This window comes from Odontesthes bonariensis, chromosome 9 (genome assembly GCF_027942865.1).
Source record: "Odontesthes bonariensis isolate fOdoBon6 chromosome 9, fOdoBon6.hap1, whole genome shotgun sequence".
NCBI lineage: Eukaryota > Metazoa > Chordata > Actinopteri > Atheriniformes > Atherinopsidae > Odontesthes > Odontesthes bonariensis.
The window spans coordinates 35,286,495-35,304,099 of NC_134514.1; the positions used below are offsets into that span (position 1 = coordinate 35,286,495).

The window sequence follows — 17,605 nt, forward strand, 5'->3', positions numbered from 1 at the left end:
TCCTACTAAACAAGAATAAGACTCCAAGATATTTAAACTCCTCCATCTGGGGTAGGTTCTCTCTCGCCACCTGGACAGGGCATGCCATCCTTTTCCATGAGTAGGTCCACATGATGAGATTAATTCGATTATAGCTATAGTTGGTTTACGCTCCTTATTTGAGCAAGGGTAATTATCATTGGATATATGGCGTTGAATGAATCGAATCATTGGCACAAAGCATGTCAGACCCCAGTACGATAGGTGGCGCTGTAGCCATTTCAACTAGTGGTAATAGAGCCACTTCCTGTTGACCTCTTCACCACCAACAACAACAACAACAAACTCAGGCATTCAAGAAAGATGGCAAACGAAGAGCAAGATGAAGCTACGTCCCTCTACATTTGGTCTGTGATGAGCTGCTTGTTGCACAAACGCGATGCACAACGGAGCATTCTCCATCGCTTTGTTTGTTTCTTTCCGATGGCGGCGACAACAGGAATATCGTCTCCTTTGATTTCCGGTTCATGATCCCGGGAAAAAATCTTGAGCATGCGCAGAACACAAAGTCCAATTCACCACGTGTTTCACCGCCTACAAGCATGTTTAGTGCGACTTTCAACCGAGTTATCTTGGGGTCTTAATCCGATCGCGAGTAACCCGATCCGGTCCAATTTTTCTAAGGTGTATGCATGAACTTAATAACTCAGTCTTATTGCAATTTAGCCCTTAATCCGATTTTTATAGTGCCATGTAACCCCACTGAGTGACGGGATCATGGACTCAGACTTGAGGTGCTGATCCGCATACCAACCGCTTCACACTCAGCACCAAACCGTTCCAGGCAGTTATGTGATGGAGCCAAAAGGACAACATAATCTGTAAATAGCAGCGATGAAACCCTCAGACTACCACACACAACGCCCCCAGACCTCGGCTATGCCTCGACACCCTGTCCGTGAATATCTCAAACAGGAGTGGAGACGAGGCACAACCTTGGCAGAGTCAACAACCCCAACGAGTCAGACTTAATGCCAGGTATAGAGACTGAACAGCCCGCACTAGCGGTGTTAGGCCTTCTTCAAGTCCACAAAACACATGTAGACTGGATTAGCAAACTCCCAAAGCTGATACATTGTTCCACGGCCAGGGCCAAACCTGCATTGTTCCTCTTCAATCTGAGGTTCAACTATCGGGCGGAGACTCTTCTCCAGCACCCCAGCATACTTTCCCAAGGACGCTGAGAAGTGCGATACCCCGGTAGTTGGCACACACCCCCCGATCCCCTTTTTTAAAAATAGGGACCAGTTTGCCTGTAGCCGAGGTCCATGCAATATTGCAGAGACGTGTCATCCACTACGGCCCCACAACATCCAGAACCTTAAGCATTTCCGGGCGCATCTCATCCACTCCCCCCGGACCGAAATCTTTGATGTTGTTCCTGAGATCTGTTGGAGCCACTTTCAGTTTCATGATCATTGTACTGGGTGATGCTATTACACAATGTTGCTTTCACTTCCCACATCATTTCAACATCCACCCTCAGCTCTTGATATTTTGAGCTTCTCGTGTTCCTTCTTCCTGATGTTTGAGTCACTTGGAATTGCTACATCTGTCACTCCTGCCGTCCTCTGTTGTTTGCCAACCACCACAACATCTGGCCCGTTAGTCATCACCTGTTTATCAGTCTGGACCTGAAATCCCACAGGATCTTAGCTCATTCTTCTCTACCTTTAGAGGCATTTTTTTTTAAAGACAGGAAAAAAATAAATGAATGATACAGGAGTGGGTGTATGAATAGATGGGTCAGAACCAAGCTAATTCTAGCATGCTTCCCTTAGTTGTACAGATAAGAAATAAAACAGGAAAAAAAAATTCTCACAGGTCATCAGTATTCCTGCAAGAGTTTTGCAGATAAAAAAAAAAAAAAAAAGAAAGGGGGAAGAACAGATGTTCCCATATTGATGACATAAAAACAACGGGAGGCCAACAGCTGTGTTCGGTCTGGCTTTTAAGACCCTCGCAGACAGTGCCAGAGTGAGGCATGAGCAGAGTCTGGTGCTAATTAAGACAAAAGTCATCGTTACATTTTCAGTAATACATTTTATTCCATTAAAGTTTTTTTTTCCCCCAATTGTACACTGGAATGTTAAGATTCCCCTTCAGCAATTATGTTAAAAATGCTCAATCTAGTCATTTTCAACCCCACATTCACTGCTAAATTGAAATTTGGGGGAATACAAAAGAAAAACAAAACATGAAAGACAAATGTTACGTTTTGAATAACTGATGGACTATGAGAATGCAAGTAAAGGATGACTGGGTGGATGAGCAGTTTGGTTTACTGTGAGGGCTTCAGAAAGCCCCCCGTTGACATTATGACCGGAGTGGGTGGAATAACAAGCCCGATTCCTGCTCACTTCCAAATTCTCTTGAGGGGCAGAGAGCTCGACTATGGGCTTGGTTGTTGTTTCTGGGCCTCCTTCAAAGCCTTTCTGATTCGAAGCCCGATATGTCAGGATTGATCTCTGGATTAAAGTGGACCCGAGTGAAACATGGCGTCCCTTTTTAACAAGGTGAGGAGTGGTTGTAATGGTGTCCCAAAACAAGAATAAGAAGATGAGAAATTTCAACAGATGCAATAAGTTTTGCACCGATTTCACTGGTAGGGAAGTTTGCTCTGCAACCGAGAATCCCTTATAAAGTCCTAACTGCCAAATTTCAGTATTCAGATTAGTGGTAAACTATGATTAATTATACAGCAAACGGTAAAAAAATTTCGAGTTAAAATAAAAACTACTTTGCTGATGATAATAGACGGTATAGACACTATGCTGAGCAAATATCCATATCTTGCTTTTCAACAAAGAACTGAAGTTTACAAAAAAAAATCTGAAATAAGATAAATAGATTAAATCCCAAGAGTTTAACGATTAAAGAATGACAGCCATATAATGAGTGAGAGCTATAATTCTAGTTACAGATAAGACAACTTGAAAAGAAAGAAAGCCCCATTCAACCATCACTGAGCTATAGCAATGCAAGTGAAAAAGAAGGCTGTGGAGGATGCACAATTCTCAGTGGGTGGGGAATGCTAAACTACCTGCGCTCGTTCTAGTAGACTGACGGCAGAGGCCTCGGGTCCTGTTTTTCCTCCTGGCACGGTGTTTCTTATAAATTGACAATGTGAGGGACGCTAGCTTCTCCTTCACCCCCGCAGTCATCCTCTACTTAGTCTGAAGTCCTCTACAGTTCTGCTCACCAAACAACAGTATCAGTGAAGTTTTCTTTGTGTGCATTTGTTGGGTTTTCCTGTTCAGTTAACTATATATATAGATGATCCTCTCTCATACAAACATATAAATACATCACTGCTGCTCTGCTCCACCACAGGGGGAGGCTTCGCCAGACGGCTGACGTAGTCCTGTCGATGTATAGTCTCAAATAGTATACAGGAGTGGCAGACAAGAAATCTTCAATCTTTCTCTGTAGCATAGATTTGGACTTTTTTTTGTTGGTGATTTATTTATTTTTTCTTCAAATATCTTTACTCGATTACGTATTTGTCGACAACAAAGGAAGTTTCTGAGGAGAATTTGACAGGGCCGTCACCATCTACATGGGTCACTTTGGTAACCTGTGGAAAAGAAAGAAAAAAAAAAAAGATTTTAAAAACCCATCAAAAGTGTTGGTATTCATTTTAAACATTACAGAGACGTTCCATGTGAAGTCCTTAGTGGAGTCTTTTAGGTCATTTCATCAACAGCCCAATTTCCCTTTGCAGACAAATGGCAGTGGTCCAGATCTGATGCAAATCTTCAGTTCGATTAGCAGACATCAAACGATATGAGCCAACACTACAAAGACCGGATGTCCCAAGAGTAATTACATAGTATATGTAGTTGTGGGTGATCAGTCAGTAAGAGCTGCAGCCCATGAGAGTGCAAAAGACGAAATCAGAACAGGAAACGCTGGCGTTAACTCGCACAAGACACACATATGCACAGATTCTCGCCTCCACCTAGTGTTTGGTAAGAAAGACGATTTAAAAAAAATAAAAAATATTAACAGTGAGACAGTTTTATGTGGGTGACATCAGCTGCTCCATCCTGTGTTCAGCTGTGAGGGGAGGAGCTGCGTGTCTGCCATGGGGCTGTAGGAGGTCAGTCAGCAAAGAAGGTGAAACTGATATAGATGTCGTTGAATATGACTAGATACAAAGTCCTATTGAATAGGACTGTCAAATTTTTTTATTTTTTTAAAGACTGGAAACAACACTGGAAATGGCATTGAAAGGACTTTTCAACCCTTGGAATGAAAGAAAAAAAAGATCCAATAAACACAAAAATGTCTCAACTAATATTTCACAGTTTAGACCATAACACTACGTGCTTGCCATATTTGTAATATCCATAATATTTCAGTGGAGTACCCTTCATTTCTTCTGGCAGTAGGCAACACTTCTTGACCCTTCTTATCAACATATTGGCTGTAACTTCACATTAGAAACAAGGAAAACCAGTGACATGCTTTTATTTTTTAAGGACTTACCAGGAAACAATGCATTTTGTTAGAACTGATAAATAAAGATGAGATTACCTTTAAAAAAATATCTTAGGAATGAATAAATGCATTTGAATGCACAATGTATGTGATCTCCAGTTTCATTCTGCTTTCGTGACAACAACTGAGCTTACAGACACCTTCCTGCAGACGTGGTAAAAGATTTAACCGCACCAGGAACCCACCTGAATGTCACAGTAGTTGCGTTTGGACACAAAGGACACATTGATAGGGAAGAAATCATTCGGCTGCCCAGCAATGCTGAATTCCAGGCTGCCAGTCTTGTTGTTGGCATCGATGACAGGTAGGCACCACTCCAGAAGGTTCCTCTTGCCGTCATGTTTGTACTCTCCGTCCAGATCACCGATCACAGGAGCTCCCACACCAGACCTGACGAGGAGCACGGGGTAACGCACAAACTTTACAACTTTGCTCTAGCAAACTTTGAAACGACATGAAGACACACATGGAGCCAAACAGTGTCGAGTTCAGGTCAGATTATTTCTTTACCAAGAAAAAAGTAAGTAATAAAATTTATTTATATAGCACTTTTCACAGATAAAAATCACAAAGTGCTTCACCACAGGACACAAGAAATAAAAGTAGAACATGTCATAACAACAACAAAAAGCCCAGCTCTTTTAGGCATTATCCACGGAAGTGTGCCCTTTGTATATTGAGTGAACTAAATCTAGCCAGCTCCCTAATTCAACACAAAGGGAATGTCTGATTGAATTCATTTGCAAATGGGACGCATAAATGTAATGTTGGAATTTAAAATGTTTACTTCATGCTCCATATGTAGATTTTGGTCCAAATTAGTGACACAACTACTCTGCCAGAGACCTAAATCACAGTATAAACATGGTGGGCTCCCACCACAGCCCACCCACCCAACTAGGCTGCTACCCATGCTGCTGTCTCAGTTTTCATGACCTTATTCATTAGGAGACCAATGTGACATCTTAGACCAGAGAGTTTCTAAGAGTCAGGTAAAGTATAAAAACCCAGAAGATAACGCAGGAGGATCTTGTGACACCATGGTTAAGAAAATAGAGATAATGGAATAATGGCTTCATCCCTTCAGCTAACTGGAAGAACTCTTGCTTTCTGCTTTAGCTAAACTTTAGTGCATTTTTAGCATTGTAAAGCAAGAATCATGTTAGCCTGGTATAAATTAAGATGTTACAGATAACTCAGAGTGACCTTGAAAAACAACTAAACAAGAAAACATTATCAAATGGTATGAGCCATCAAGCAGCTCAAACATATGAATTCTAATCATTAAAACCAATAAGCCAGTAGCTTATTAACTGACCATCTATAAACAAAACAGTACTATTACTTCCTTATGTCCTGCTTCCTGTAAATGCTACCCATGTACACTTTACTTATGTTGCACATGTGTGAAATGGCAGCATTTGGACCTGTGCAAAGCCTTGCGTGTAAAATCATAGATTCTGAGAATATAACACATTAACAGCTGCACACCGTTGTGATCGATGTATCGACAGTCCGGAGCACAAAGTCACTGAGAACATGTGTACTGGCTGAGTAGATGTACTTACGGTACGGGGATGCTGATGACCACATCATTCAGCTCAAGGCTATCTTCCTGCAGCTCATATTCGATGTTGACGTCGCAGCCAGTGCCGCTCTCTGAAGGCCAGCAGTTAACTGAGACAAAGAATGTGGGTGACAATGCAGTTTTACTGGGTTTCTGAGTACTGTTGCTGTATATTACTGCAGTACATTAGCTTTGTGTCAAGAATAACCAGAGCCAACAGTTATAGCAGAATAGATGCTACCAGTTATCCAGATAAACTTTAAATCCCAAGGTTCTCATTATCTAATGAACTAAAATAGTTCCGGATACAATAAACTAACTGGACAGCTGAACTGAAGATTCAATGCTTATTCCTGTCTATACGAAGGCAAACAGATACCACGATGAGTAAACATTACATTTGAAGAGGCCCGTCTTTGCTATGTGAAACTTTTAAAAAAAAGGAGAGGTTTGTTTTTTTTGTTTGTTTGTTGTTTTTTTGTTTTTTTTTTAAACCTGGACCTCATCTCTGGCATAAAATACATTCATCTACTCACTGATAAAGGTTTGAAGAATGCCAACTTTCACCAAAGTGTTATCGGTGAGTAGTATTTCATGCCAGAAATTAGGTCTAGGTTTAAAAAAACTTCCCCAATAAGACACACAGAACAATGAATTAACCAATTAAGAAATAAGTTTCATAAGATTCAGTTGTTCTAGCCCTAAAAACACACACGAGCTCGGTCACATCAGAGTTGCTTTGATTGGTACAGCTGTGCTTTACATGTTTTGACGTACTGGTTAGAGGTATGAGGGACTCATCTGTGGTCTGAAGCCTCCACTTGAGCACACCAACATCGTTGTTGAGAGGGAAGGATTTCTCTGGGTTCTTCAGGCCAATCACCGACTCTGTGGTAAACAACTTCTTGTCCACATTGGGATGTGTCTAAGAACAAGAATATACAATCAATTTGAACAGCCTTTTTGCTGCATTTAGGATTATGGTAAAGATAATAATAATCTGGTATTATTGAGATAATAATTGAGATTAATTAACAGAAAAAAACCAAGCTGCAATCTTTCAAACTGCTCACAGATCTCATCTTGAAAAAAAAAAAAAAAGCTGCTTAATCTGGGGTCAAATTTTATCCTTCGTTTGCAGGAACTTTTTACGGCGATACACTACAGGTGATTAGGGTAATATTTAAAAAAATAAAATAAAAATAGATATCACCATGAAACTTCCTCAGTTGATCACTTACACAAGTATGAAAAAAAAATGTATTAAAAGTTTTAGAAATGTGTGGGTTTAATTATGCAAATTAGGCATCATCTCATTCACAATGCACAAATTTGTTTATATTTCCAGAAGATCTGAACATATGATGACGCCAAGTGCTTTCTTTTGTCATTTTGTTTACACACAAAATGAAAAGAAAAATACAGAGGGATTTCAGGATATCTGCTTTCATTACCTAGGAAATCAAAATATATTGTCCATAGCCTAACACACATCGATTTTCGCCATTTTTTCTTTATTATAATGTCACATAAATCAGGCCAGGAATGATTTATTAACAAATCCTTCTGTTAATATCTTCAGAATACTGCTAAGTGTATGACTGGAAAGTTTGGTGTTAGTAGGTGCTCCATAGGCTGAGATATTGATACTGGAAAAATACAAAAAAATGATTTGAGAACCCGACATTTACAGATTTAAATAGGGGGATTTAATACATTTGTATTGGAAATAATTGCTCAAAAACAGAATAAATGCTCAGGCCATTAGTAATAATAATATAGAATATTATTAATAAAGAATACAAGCTCAATACAATACAATAAAAGATCGCATATCAATTCATTGAGACGTGCGACATGTATGATGTCATTAACTCCCCTCGGTTTCCTAGCGACAGTTTACGGTCAGATGAGCTGCTTCCCGATGGTTCATCAGCCGATCTAATGGATTTTCTTTTAGTGCATCTTGCAAAGCGCAATTGTTGCTTTCTTTTCTTTGAAAGTTGTGGTGTCATGGGGCATTTCCCGAGATTCCGCGAAAGCTAAACACGGAAGTGTCAGAGTCCACCACGTGATGCATCTCAGCGAATCACGTCATCAGAAACGAGCAGCAGCCAATGAGATTTTGTCATTAGCTATAAATCCGCCTTTAGACATTCACAATTGGTTACTGATAGAAAGGAAGTGCCATTATTTGGGTGACGTATCATTGTGCAGGAGACTCAGAGCTTTACAACGATAGAGGTCATGACTGACTTCAATAAATAGACGAAGCTCGGCATGGCGCATTAGAATGCTAACTTCTTGGTAAATTCGGGCGAAATGTACTGCTGCGAGTTAACAAAATGTAATAAAACAAACATTTTAATTTATGTTTTTCAACGTTTTCTTTATAGCAGGTTGAAAGAACACATATTAGGAGTAGACTGGCCCAAAATCTCAAAATTGACCACTGCATGAAAAATGACTGTTTTTGCCTGCCGTGTCTCGCCTTAACCCAAGAAAGTGCATTATCAAGTGGAAGAAAAAGCTAGAACATGACAAAAGTGTGCATTTGTGCACATGCGCTCAGACTGTTTCATGACAAGAGAGCGCAGGAAATTCGATACTCAGGAGTGAGAAGCTGTGCACTCTGATAAAAACATCTCTACGAGGTTCGCAGCAGCAGCAGGAGATACTCGTAACGTCTGGGTAGAGCACAGAGCAGACAGGACTCAGTGGGAAGGGTTTGTTCTTACACTGCATGTGAAAGCACAGCTTAGTGACGGGGCTCCGTGTCATACTGCCTCTAATGCCCCGTTCACAGGTAGAAATCTGGCTATGCCTTCATTTTTTGTTGGCAGATTTAGCTCATTTGGATACAGATTTAGCAAAGTAGAAATTGAATTAAGCTGAATAATACTTTATGAATTCAAAAATGACCGCAAGCTTGGAAGTCTTAAACATCGGAAATTGTCACAAGACAACTAGATGGAGAATCTGGATAATTATTGCTGATCAAAAGGCAGAAAGGTTATATCCAAGTACAAAATATATTCAAGTACTACGGAACATTTTCTACAGACAATCATTCTATACGAGGCCGCCCTACCTGCAGCTGCAGTCCTTTATTGTCACTGTTGTTGAGGATGAGGCGGATGCGTCCAGTTTTATCATCCGAGACTCTGAGCGTCACCATGCCCAGCACCTCCATGTTCTGTAGGCCACCATCACGACCGCAGCTCAATGAGATCTTCTCCTCAACGCGCAGATGGACACTGAGGAGGAAACATACCCACACACAACTTATAAACGATACATGCAACAAAAAGACTGTCCAATCAGGTTCATCATGCAACAAATATCCCTTCCATGCTGTGTCAAACCAAAAAGTCATTCTGATCTAAAAAATTAATATTGCAGCATTCTAAATTCTTGATGAAACATGACTTTTACTAACAATTACTATCACACCAGTTTTATTTGTTTTTGTAAAATGGAATGAAATTGTTTAATGATCCAGACTCTGTGCTAGTCTTCTAGGTACAACAGATTTCTGCAGTTGTTCCGCTGACCCGTTGGGTTCCTCATCAGCTCTTTCAGGATCCCATGTCGTGCTCACATTGTGCTCTTTGCGGGATGCACACTCCTAACGGCAACAGTCTGTCATTTTCTCCATTTGCAGGCAGCTTGTTTTATTGCGGATAAATGCACCCCTAAGTCTTTTAAAAGCTTTTCCAACCAGCAGGTTGTTGGGATTGAGGCATACCAATGAATCTTTCAAAATGAAAATGAAAATCTAGGCTAAAAACCTACTTATTTAGGATTGCTTTTAATACCCAGTAGTATGATGACACTTACCTTATTTGACTGTTGTATTTTATTGCTTTCACTGTTCTTTTATTTTGTTTTTACTTATTCTTCTCTTTATTTATTACCTGCTGTAAAGCACTTTGGTACATCGTAAGGATTGTCCGTAAAGGGTTGTATAAATAAAGTACATTTACATCTGGAATGTTAGTTGTGTCCTGCTGTAAAAAATAAAACACCTCCAGAAAAGACATGGCTTTTCACTCTGTGGGGTCTGGGTTATCGGCCTCGGTCTCTTACTGTGTAAAGGTTTCAACACATTCAGCGCTGTAAAAATCCCCACACAGAGGTCAATTTGAACTTTTGTACATATTTCTACAGACAATGAAAACAGGAACTGACTTTTTCATAAAAAACGGTTCAACGTCGACCATTATGAGCCCGTACCTCTCCACGTTGACTGGTGGCGGCAGAACTTTAGAAACATCCGAGCCCCTCTTTCCTATGGTGGGCATGATGGTTTCTCCCTCAGACTTGAGCTGGTCAACAAAGTTGTCTGCCTCTTTCCCTTTAGCACCCAGTTTCAGAGCCCTACTGGGTCCACTTGATCTGGACAGAGAAAGAAAACACAAGAAAAAAAAACAACTAAGCACGAAGCTTTGGCAGTTTATCAATAACGAGTGTTTGGGCCGAAAAGAACATTTGAATTTTAACACAACAGCAGCAACTTGTTAGGTCTTGGTGCTGTACCGGGATGGTGCTGGTGTGATCTTGGGTTTCTCAGGCTCGACAATGGTGTCTGTGATTATGGACCCTGAGGACACACTGGTCATGCCAGAGCTGCCGAAACCACCAAATGCTGGCACCTTCTTTCCAGAGCGCTCAGCGTCCCTCCGAGCCTGCTGCAGCTCCTTGGCCTTCCTTCTCATCTCTGCCTTGGCCTCACGCTCCTGGGTCTGTGGATGTCCAAACACATTCAGCATCATTGTACATGGACTTTAAACCAATCCTGTACAGCTATGCCATCAACCATGCTCACTATACTCTATGTATACCTTGTAATGAACATCCTCTAAATCCTATGTACATTTTTTTTAGTTCTGATTCTCTTCATAAATGAAAATATGCAGTCAATATATTTCCAGCTATTTAATTTTAGCATTCCTGTAATCTTGTTAAAGACGGGATAATCCAGTTTCCTCATCAAACAGATCCAATGGAAGACAGGAAGACAAAGCAGAGCGATCTCACCTCTCTGACAGCACGGAAAACCTTCTCCTCATGGGAGTCCATCTCTGTAAAGGTGCGGATCTGAGCCAAGTTGACATTCTCTCTGTAGCCAAGTGCCACAATCTCATCAAAGGCAAAGATGAGGTCAAAACAATGCTCTGAAATTTCGCTCTCCTCCAGCACGCGACAGTATTCTGGGATCTGGAATAGTAGAGCAAAAGAGATCAATATCACAAAATGTACACAAAGCAAATCTTTACCCGTTACATCCTGAAGTGTAACTGATCCTAAAAATTAATACTATGAAATCACTGACTTATCTGTGGTTTTCATCTCAAATTATCCATCTTAAATTAAAACATTGTCTAATTTTCCAAATTTTCTTGTGCTCACGAGTTCAGTGATGGTTTTTTGTCCTTTCCAACAAGAACCTCAGGAAAACATATTTGTTTTTTACCTAGGGTTAGGAAAAGGAGTGAAACTAATACAAATAACTAATATATTCTCACACCAAGTTGAAAGAAAGCTAATGTAACAAGCTGGTTTCTCTGTGTGTCCCTCTCTCACACACACATGCAGGAGTCCTGAAATGTTCTAGAGCTGTTTTGTAGTGGTGGCGTGCAAGAACACAAATGTCCTCAACATTCACTCCAGACTTCTTGCAGAGATTTTCCACCGAGCTCCTTTGCATAATCTCCAGATCATCAGCGCACACACACACACACACACACACACAGGTGAGAGTTTTTCCCTTTCTGCTGCTTTCCATCTCTCTGTAAGACAACACAGCAATAAGCAGTGTAATTTCTGCATCATGTGCACACTCTGGACCAGCGGCCCCCAGCTCTTTTTGCGCCACGGACCGGTCTAATGACAGACAATATTTTCACGGACCAGCCTTTAAGGTGAGAGCCGGGCACCGCATATGATGTAGAGCGGCCTTGGTGCGTGGGAATCACTTGTTGCGATAAATCCATATTTTAAGTAGGTCTCCTGGTATTGTCTGTTAAATGCAGTTTTCTTTTTTCTTAGTGGCCATCGGCTCTTCTTCTGTCTCCTCATTGGGCCTTTTCCCCTTTGCAAAGAAATTTTCCAAAGATGTCTGTTTTTTACTCATTTTGCTAGCTTGTGGGTTTAATATTAGCGTTAATGTATCACGTGACCGAGACAAGCATCCTGACACGTGTCAAGAGTGAGTCATAGACGGAGGTAATGGAGAGAATTCGGTCATTTTTCAAAATAAAACATTGTTCACACTCTGATAATAAATAAAATGGAAATAATGTAAGTTATTTATTCTTTCTGTGTGGTCCAGTACCAAACGACCCACAGGGACCACTGCTCTAGACAACCCGTTCCCCCTGAAATCCCAGCTGGGAGTGCAAAAAAAACACAGTGATGCGCTTTGTGAACGATAACTGCAGAATTGTAAAATAGCATTATTTTTTTGGTTTCAGAGCAGTGCCACAGAGAGTTCTGAAGTGCAAATGACTTCTCTGCTAAATAACATGAAAGAAAAAAATCTGAGAACCTTAGTAATAACAAAATACACCTCAAAACATGCTGCATATCCTTAAACATGATTTTTTTTTTTTAATTTTTAAATAGATTCTAGAAACTGACGGAGTGATGAGTGTTAATCAAACAAAGAAGTCACTGCAACAGTATCATTTTCATTTGGAATTATTAAAGAATTTTTTCCATTTCATTTTATTTGGTCATCTTATACTGGGAGCCAGCCTAATATAATATAAAGTTGCCTCCATTTCTCAAATGTTTGCTGTTAATTTCAGGAGGGAAAAAGGACTAAAAATAAAGAAATAACTTGTCTATGCAGTGATTTCTAAGCAACGTGTTAAGAATTAAGTGGGTTGTTTGGATTTAAATACTGTACACATGATCAAAATATGCACAATTTGAGTATTTCTGGCAGATGGTGAAATAAACAACAGATCAAAGCAAGAAGAGTCAGGAACGCACGTAAGGCCAGTTAATTACACCAGTTAATTAAAAGGAGGTGCATTATAGACTGCCGATCCTTTACAGATAATATAGTAGTTTAAGGACAGATTGAACAGTTTACCTAGAGATGTAAGATTTGGTTAAACGTTACAGTTAAGGTTAAATATTCAATCCAAAAATATTACTCCTAATGCCACTTTTAAGTTTTAAGCTACAAATATACAGCGTTTACTGATAAGCATCTAATGAAGCCCTGCACTAACATGCACTGTGATGATGAACTCTGCCTTTGAGCATGTTGAAGTAAGGTGGGTTACAGTCAGTAACAGACATAACAAGTCTGGTGACTATAATGTGTAAATAGTAAACCGTTTCAGACAGGCAGTGTAAAACCCCACATCTAATCCAGGGATGTCCACATCCGCTCCTCGAGGGCTGCTGTCCTGCAGGTTTTAGATGTTTCCCCGCTTCAACACACCTGATTCACATGAAATGGATCTCTTCAAAAGATTGTGAAGATCTGCAAAAGCCTGCTAATGAAGCATTGATCTGAATCAGGTGTGTTGAAGCAGGGAAACATCTAAAACCTGCAGGACAGCAGCTCTTGAGGACTGACTTTGGACATCCCTGGTCTAATCTATTGTACCAGCTGGACTGAGGCTAAATATCATCTGCAGCCCCTGCTGTTACCACTTGTCATTTCTTCCTAATGTAAAGCTTACAAACTCGTATTTTTCTATACTTCAGTTTAATTGACGGGCTCCATGTTTTCCTTACCACGCGGGAGAAAAGTCTGAGTGTCTCCAGGTCCTCCAGAATGTTGCTGTTCTTGGTAGTGATGAGGACCATGTAGAGTTTCTCCAAAGGCTGGTACACATAACGAACACTGTCTGTTTCCACAAAGGTGTGCTGCTTTCCCGTGTTCATCAGTTTAGGAAATGCAGCCAGAAGACCCTCAATCCGTGTCCGGGTCATTTCCACAAACTGTCGCGAAACAATGGCCTTGCCGGCCTTGGTGCACACCGCCGCTGCCAACAGCACCTGGAGGGTGAAGAGAAAAAAATGACTAATAAAACGCCCAATGACCATCAATATTAGCACATATCACAGAATTAGTTTAAACAAATATAACTAAAACGTAAAAAAAAAAAAAAAAGTAAATCAAGCAGTCAGGTCCTCCTTTTAGTTCAACTAGCCAGTTTCCAGCAATGACTGCCTCTGAGGGCAGACAGTTACAAACACACACACCATCTTAACATTGTGTGGGCCTCTGCAGATCTTTGTCTTATTTCGATCTCATCATATTTAAGGAAGGATTTAAGTTTACATTACTGCTTCAACCTGCTCACAGTACACTCAAAAGTCTGTGGAAAAAAGAATGCTGGAGAAAAATTAAGGCAATCAGCTACAGTATAAACCTAACATTTTACTAAAAATAATTGCAGCAGCACGGCCAATGTACTGAAAACGGAGAGAGGCGTTTTTGGTTCCTTCCTGAGAGAGCAAAGGCCAATTTGGATCGGTCGTCATTTGACTGGTTCTGGCCAGGTGCTTTCATCACACCTAAAGTCAGCTTGCATACTATTTGGGTAGGCAAACTTGACAGGTAATTTAGTTCACTCTGGTAAATGAAGAAGGTAACTGCATTAATTCCACGTTGACACAAGAAGACACGACTATTACGTTTTAAACATGTGGACATGAAGCGGCTATGGTTAATGATGGTCACTCCTGGTGGACCATAATAACAGTTATATATATATATATATATATATATGACTAACGTTATTTTGAGAACATTGTCGCCTGACTGAGTACAACCTGACGACAGGTAAGGTTAGCTCGGATCCGGCTAGTGACAGGACACAACTAGCTAGGCTGTAAAGCTGGGTAACGTCAGCACTGTCTACTCCCTCAATGTCCCCAATTAGTGTAATTTTCACTCTGTAGTATTAAATTACGGTTAATTTACATAAATATGCAGTTAAATACAATGTTGTAAAAAAAAATAATAACTGGGAAACAATGTCTGGTTTTCTTCTTATTTCCGTCTTGGAGAACAGAAGCTAGCTAACCACTAGCTTTAGCTCCTCGCCAGGTTGGCTAATGTTATGATTATAGCCAGGCCCGAGAATGGCTAAGAAAAGTATTTCGATTCTCGACTGTCACTCACCATTTTGGTCTCTCTTCACTGCCTGACGATGTTCAGCCTCTTTGTGTTTCTTGCTTTGAGAATCCGAAGTCACTTTGGAATGGCAGTGTGCGAATACAGCTGACTTCAAGTTGAGTGATTGTTAGCTAGCCACCGTCAATATGGCAGCAGCAGAGAGCCACGTCTCCACCGGAAGAGCAGCGTTGGCTCAGCCCACCGTGGAAACCAATGACGTGGGCCCCCAAAAGTTGGCCTTGTCGCATAAATAAAGTTCGACTGATAGGACTACTTTTACATACATAAGCGTTTACTTTCTCTCAAATCTCTCCTAAGGTCCTAACCACGAATAGTCTTCAGGGTTCGGTGTAACACAAAACATGAAGTGAAAACGCATGTTGCAATTTCCGATGTTATTAAGAATGTTAAGAATATGAATATTAATTCCATATGTCCATTGAGAACTGCACAATGATTCATTAAACAAAGACAACAACGCCCAGGAAACACAACAACTTTTAATAAAGACCATTTCATTGATAAATACGGACTCGTTTGCATGAAGTGATGAAAACCGTCTGAAAAAGTTTTTTTTGTTGTTGTTTGTTTTTACATTATTTTCCATACGCTGAGTATGGAGAATAATGGATCGACATATTGTAGGACACAGCGTCACGACAAATTGGCAGAACAAGCATTGGTAAGAAGGTCACCATGATCAATACAGCCACATAGGCTCAGGAGGAGCTTGTAAAACCAGATTCACTCAGCACAGTCCACGGCTGCATCCAAATATGTAAACTGAAACCTTTTTACCAAAAGAGGGCGCTATATGTCAGCTCTGTGGAGAAATATGGTCGAGTTCTCTGGAAAAAAAAATCATCTCAGATGGACAGAAAGCTGCTTTTGGGAATTACTGACATCTGCTTTTACAAAGATGAGAAAGAGCATCCAGGCTGTTATCAGAGAAAGATGCAAAAGCCAGCGTCTGGGATGGTGTGGGGGTGCATCAGTGTCTGTTGCAAGGATGGCTTCATATGTGTAAAGGTACCACTGATGCAGAGGTGGATGTTGGAGTGTTGGAGAGACAGATGCTGCCATCAACGTAACGTCTTTTCCTACGAGGTCCGTGGTTATTTCAGCAGGACGACGCCTCATTCTGCTCGACTTCCAACAGCGTGGCTTCAGACACACAGAGCGTGTGTGCCTGCCTGCCTGCCTGCAGTCCACATCTGTCTCCTACTGAACATGTATGGAGCATCATGAAGACATGAATCAGACAACAACAACCAGGGACTGCTGAGAAGCTGAAATCTTGTATTCAATAAGAAAGTGTAGTGTCTGATACTCACCAGCCGTGTCGGGAGTCTGACAGCTAAAATGACCTGTTCGGACATGTGATATGAGTCGGAGGCTCTGTCTAAATTTACGTTGGATTAATGGAAGTTTTGTGCTGTTGTGAAGGAACTGAAGTTGATGAAGAATAATGTAACAGAACTGTGAGTTGCTGTTACAGATTTATTGAGTTTGAAATGTGGCATCAAGGTTTATGAGAAAACATTTAGCGCTGCAAATGATGAGATTTGTTGAAAACAAAGTTTTTGAGCATTGCAGAGGTGCACGCTGAGTTGTAGTAAATACAAAGAGTTGAAGCAGTAACTTGTTCCTGTCAATAATATCTCAGAGCTATGCAGTCCAAAGGTGTTGTCGCCCTTTACCCGTTACACGTCAGTCAGCGTGCAGATTGGTTGAGACAGTTCAAGTAATATTGTTTAAAAAGCTGGAAGCAACCAGGAGATTACAAGGTCAGGACAAAAATACATATTTCAAATAATGTTGGTGGCAGCTAAAAAAGCCATCACCAGGAAATGGCTGAAAACAGATGCACCTACAATGGAGGATTGGGTTGAGATAATGCTCAATATTTATAGGATGGAGAAGCTGACTTTTTCAGCTAGACTACAAACAGATACCTTTAAGAATCACTGGGAGAACTGGGTTGATTTTGTGTCTTCATTTAGAGCAGATTTTGTGCAGTAAAGACAATGTGAAGTGTAGATTATGTATCCCCTTGGTTCAGGCTACAAACTTGTTCATATGTTTATTTGTTATGTTCACCCTCCAACAGGAGAAAAGGGACTCAGCAAGAGAGACGTGAAGATAAGGACAGGAGTGGAAGAGTGTTCCATTTTACTCTACTGTAACTTTACAAGAGAATATATGTCTATCTATGTCTCTGCTCCATGGTGGAGGAGTATGGGTGATGTTCTATACGGGTGGAAAAGTGTATATGGAAATTGTTGATGGAATATTGATATATGGAATAAATAAAAAGTAAATTACAAAAAAAATAAAAAATACTCATG

At 40.5% G+C, this 17,605-nt stretch overlaps 1 protein-coding gene across 1 annotated transcript; it reads right to left on the reverse strand.

The window, feature by feature from the left end:
• Positions 1-2,062: 2,062 nt before the first annotated feature.
• On the reverse strand, positions 2,063-15,439 carry arcn1b (archain 1b). Its single transcript, XM_075474137.1, has 10 exons — positions 15,264-15,439; positions 13,868-14,131; positions 11,150-11,329; positions 10,649-10,854; positions 10,346-10,507; positions 9,201-9,366; positions 6,887-7,034; positions 6,111-6,219; positions 4,728-4,932; positions 2,063-3,616 (listed from the first exon to the last, which is right to left on the reverse strand). Exons 1-10 carry the CDS (start codon positions 15,264-15,266, stop codon positions 3,527-3,529), a joined length of 1,533 nt encoding a protein of 510 aa, XP_075330252.1. The 5' UTR covers positions 15,267-15,439; the 3' UTR covers positions 2,063-3,526.
• Between the last annotated feature and the right edge of the window lie 2,166 nt (positions 15,440-17,605).

Coding starts and splice junctions, on each gene's coding strand:
- arcn1b (XM_075474137.1), bottom strand. Junction 6,220..6,886: donor GTCCCTCATACCTCTAACCA/GTACGTCAAAAC, acceptor TCTTTGTCTCAG/TTAACTGCTGGCCTTCAGAG. Junction 3,617..4,727: donor GCAACTACTGTGACATTCAG/GTGGGTTCCTGG, acceptor TCTTTTCCACAG/GTTACCAAAGTGACCCATGT.